We start from the raw sequence: 4,414 nt of genomic DNA on the forward strand, positions 1-4,414 counted from the left end.
TTCACATGGTGTTGTGGTGGGTTTGCTGTGAGGCAGAACAGCAAGCTCCACCTAAGGGCACTTATCAAGATTTTGCTTGTGTCATGTTTACTCTACACTGACTGGCCAAAACAAGCCAAGTGACAACCCATGTTAAAGGGACAGAGAAAAGCCACCTCATGTGTGCAACCTCAATGTCAGGGTAGAATTTATAGGCATTTTTGTAGTCTACCACTTCCCGGGATCAAGAGCAAAAGATATGTAAGAAATTGGAGACAGGGAGTAGAGACAATTCCTCAGAGGAGAATTGCTAAAAAGAAGAGAAGAGAAATTATTCAAGAAATGTGCAAGACACAGAGTACATCTGCATGTTGATGGGGGAAATTTGATAATGCCTGAGACAGAAAAGAATAACAGAAGAGAGGGTATTGAGCAGGAAAGATATTTCCAGATTTATTGTAGAAATGCATGGATGGACTGTGACAAAAGCATAGACAACCCATTCTCAGAGCCAGAGGAAAAGCTGAGGTTCTGAGCAAGGATACAGAAAGTAGGATTGCTGTACAGATGGAATTAGGGGGAATATCTTTTCATTGCTTTATTTTTCTAAATGAAATATGGAGTTCATTGATGAATGAATGAAGAAAATATGGTGTATATATATACACACACAGTGGAATATATATACACACAAATATACAATGGAATATTATCTATAATATATATAGATAAGAAGTATATATATATAATGGTATATTATTCATATATAATGGAATATGTATATATATATACAAACACAATGGAATATAATTCAGCCATAAACAAGGGAATCTTGCCATTTGCAAGAATGTGGTCGGAATTTATTGGTATTATGCAAAGTGGAATAAGTCAGACAGAGAAAAACAAATATTGTATGACCTCACTTACACGTGAAATTAAAAAAAAATTCCCAAACCGTCCACTGAATTCATAGATACAGAAATCAGACTGGTAGTTGACAGAAGTGGAGATTGGAGGGTGGGTGACATGGGTGAAGGGAGTCAAAAGGTGTAAACGTCCAGTTCTAAAAATAAGTCATGGGGATGTTATGGGCAGCATGGAGACCATAGTTAATGGTGCTGTATTGTATATTTGAAACATACTTGGAGTGTAGAATTTAAAAGTGGTCATTATAAGATACAACATTGTAACTATGTGTGGTGATGGATGTTAAGTTGAATTATCATGTTGATCATTTTCCATTCAATACAAATATCAAATTACTGTTGTATATCTGAAACCAACATGATGCTTCATTTTAATTATACATCAGTAGAAAATATGCAATGCGACATAAATTGAATATGAGATTTGGAGAGAAATTGTTGGTAGTTTGAGAATGGAGAAGTTATGAAATAGTCATCAACTGGAGTGAGAAAGTGAATATTCAAAGAACAGTCTAGAAAATTTAGTGTGAGTGCTGGGTGAAACGAAAGCTCGATGGAGGTAAGAGGTGAAGAATTTAAGTTCACTTAATATGTTTATGTATTTCTCTCTAGCCTTGTTTATCTGAGTAGAATGATGTGAACTAGGCAGACTATGTGTGTGTGTGTGAGGACTATAGAAGCCGGAATAATGTGAAGGCATCACATGATTTGCAGGAAATGATTATAATCCTGAATCAAGGAAGTTTAGGTGAAGAGGAGAGATTAGGAGATTTTGTGGAGAGTAAAGAGATCAATGTTTTGCAGACCCAGCGGATGTCAATGTTATTTTGGAGACAGAGATTACATAAACTATGCTGGAAATATCTGGTAACAGGAGGATTAAATGCTTGGAAGTGACACCTAATGAATTTACAATATGGGCAATGATAAACTCTAGTATGTGGGTAGGAGAGTGTGGAAGAGGTGAGGAAGGCAGAGGCAGGAGTATTGGAAGAGAGGAAATCACAAACGTGAGAGAGGCTGAGGATACTGGACAGATCATTTGTGTGGATAGTATGATCACCAAAAATATGACAGGAGGTGAATTGGGGAATATTACAGTGAGTCAAGTGTTAGAAGGGGAGTGATTTGGGGTGAGTAGATTACCTCCAAATGTACAGTGGTGGATGTAGCCTGATGACAAGTTGGTTCAAAGGTGGGGTGATGAAAAATTATCTGAAAGTGCTGGGGATTAAAAAAGACATTCCCACCTTCAGGCCTCTTGATATAGGGGACAGGGGAGAGATAGATCCCACTACCTGAGAGAGATTCAGGAGAATCAGTGACTTTAGTGTAGAATAAAGAGATGAAGTGAATTTTCAAAACAGAACTGGAGGATGCAGTACTGATCCAGGAGGTGATATGATATGTACATTGGAAGGGTCTTGGAGTTGGGAAAGGTGTGTACCAGGGTCAGGAAATGCATAAAGAGCCAGATGGTCATGTGGGACTCTGGGGTTGGAGTCTTCTTCTGGTGAATGACTATAACAATAATGTGTGTCATGTACAATATAAATGTAATATTATGCATTAATATACATAATCATTCTTTTATTATTCATGGCAGAAGATGGAAATTCATTCAAATATTTGAGGTGAAGTTCAGAACATACATATAGAATATGAATTGAATCTGTATAAATCTGAAATATTGTTTTTAATGAGCAAAAAAACTTCAGATACTTATTTGTTAGAATTACACTTATATCTTCATAAAAAGCATGCTTTATCGCAACCCATATATTCTTGTGCAGTGACATCAATAATCCTTGATATTTACCTCTAGAACTGATTACTTTCCTGAATGTTGTTACAGAGCATCTGCACAACCTCCTGCTGAGGATGATCAGACCTCATGGAGTCTCCATATGATCCCATAATTTCCATCAGGTTTACAAATCATTTTGGGTTCCTTTTGAATCTGAGCAAAAGTGTATCAAAGTAAAGAGGCCAATGAATGTGATGGTTTCAAGTGATACCATTTTGGGAGTGTTCTTTCTCTCTCAAGTTGGGATTGGTTTTATTGGAAACACATTGCTACTGGTGCTACTCGTCAACACCATCTCAGTCCCGCTACATACAAAGAAGCCTATAGATTTGATATTTATCCATTTGATTTTAGGGAATGGCATGACAATTGTTTTCAGTGGGATTCCAGAAGTAATGAATGCCTTTGGAGTAAGGAATTTTCTAGATGACATTGGTTGTAAGGTAGTGATGTACCTGTACAGAGTCACCCGGAGTCTTTCCCTCTGCACCACATCTTTCCTGAGTATTGTTCAGGCCATCAGTATCACTCCCAGCAACTCTAGGTGGGCATGGCTCAAGCCCAAAATCTCCACATACATTTTTCCTGCCTTCTGTTCTTTCTGGATCATCAACATGCTGATCTACATCCGTGTCATCATAAACATTGTGGCCCCATACAACACCACAGAAGTTGACAAATCCTATTCTCTGACATACTGTGTTGGGAAGGATCCTGATTATATTCAGTCAGCTGTCTTTCTAGGGTGCATGGTGTTACGAGATTTCCTGTGTGTGTTCCTCATGGTCTGGACCAGTGTGTACATGGTAACGTTCCTTTTCACACATCGCAAGACAGTGAAGCATCTCCACAGGACCAGCCTCAGCCCAAGACCCTCTCCTGAAACCAAGGCCATCCACACAATCCTGGCACTGGTGAGCTGCTTTGCTTTCTTTCACTGGAGTAATAGCTTCCTTACCATGTATGTAAGTTATAAACATAATGTAAAAGGTCTGGAGAACATCACTATAATTCTCTCCCATGGTTATCCGACAATCTGTCCTTTGGTACTGATCAAAAATCATAACAAACTATTCTTTCTGAACCGTGCCTTTTCAAAGATGAGAAAATCCTCTCAACACACAATTTCCCTCAACGCATGATGCCCTCACACAAATTTCTGACACCAGGGGCCTCAGTTAGAATTTTCCATCCTTATTATAGGGAAGGTCAAATTGTGAAAGAGTGCTAACAATTGTCCCTTTGTACATCTCTCAAACCTTCCAGCTTTGTAAACATAGGAGATAAATAGCTAGACTTCCGGAATAAAACATGTTTGAGATAGATACACCTGGGTGGGGAATTTTTTTTAAAGATTTTTTATTTATTTATTCAACAGAGATAGAGACAGCCAGCGAGGGAGGGAACACAAGCAGGGGGAGTGGAGAGGAAGAAGCAGGCTCATAGTGGAAGAGCCTGATGTGGGGCTCGATCCCAGAACACTAGGGTCACGCCCTGAATGGGGAATTTTTATCTTCTAATGATTCTCAAAAATGCATTTTGATTTTTTTGCCTTACCGTATTTTTAAGAGATTTTTCCTAATGTGACAGATTTATTCGTTTAGTTACAGTAACTACACTTGCTGGATTATGCTAGACAGATCTTCCCTTAGAACAACAGACTTGGCGTCTGCACTATTCCATACTTTACACCTTCGAATCA

General features: G+C 38.4%; 1 protein-coding gene across 1 annotated transcript; it reads left to right on the plus strand.

Moving 5' to 3' along the window:
* Nucleotides 1–2,968: 2,968 nt before the first annotated feature.
* Nucleotides 2,969–3,854, plus strand: LOC103680639 (vomeronasal type-1 receptor 4-like). Its single transcript, XM_008710140.2, has one exon. It carries the CDS (start codon nt 3,075–3,077, stop codon nt 3,852–3,854), a length of 780 nt encoding a protein of 259 aa, XP_008708362.2. The 5' UTR covers nt 2,969–3,074.
* The last annotated feature ends 560 nt before the right edge of the window (nt 3,855–4,414 follow it).

Source organism: Ursus maritimus, unplaced genomic scaffold (genome assembly GCF_017311325.1).
Source record: "Ursus maritimus isolate PB19 unplaced genomic scaffold, ASM1731132v1 scaffold_5, whole genome shotgun sequence".
NCBI lineage: Eukaryota > Metazoa > Chordata > Mammalia > Carnivora > Ursidae > Ursus > Ursus maritimus.

Bases quoted from the DNA above. Each gene is read 5' to 3' on its own strand.
- LOC103680639 (XM_008710140.2), top strand. From the start codon at position 3,075: ATGACAATTGTTTTCAGTGGGATTCCAGAAGTAATGAATGCCTTTGGA.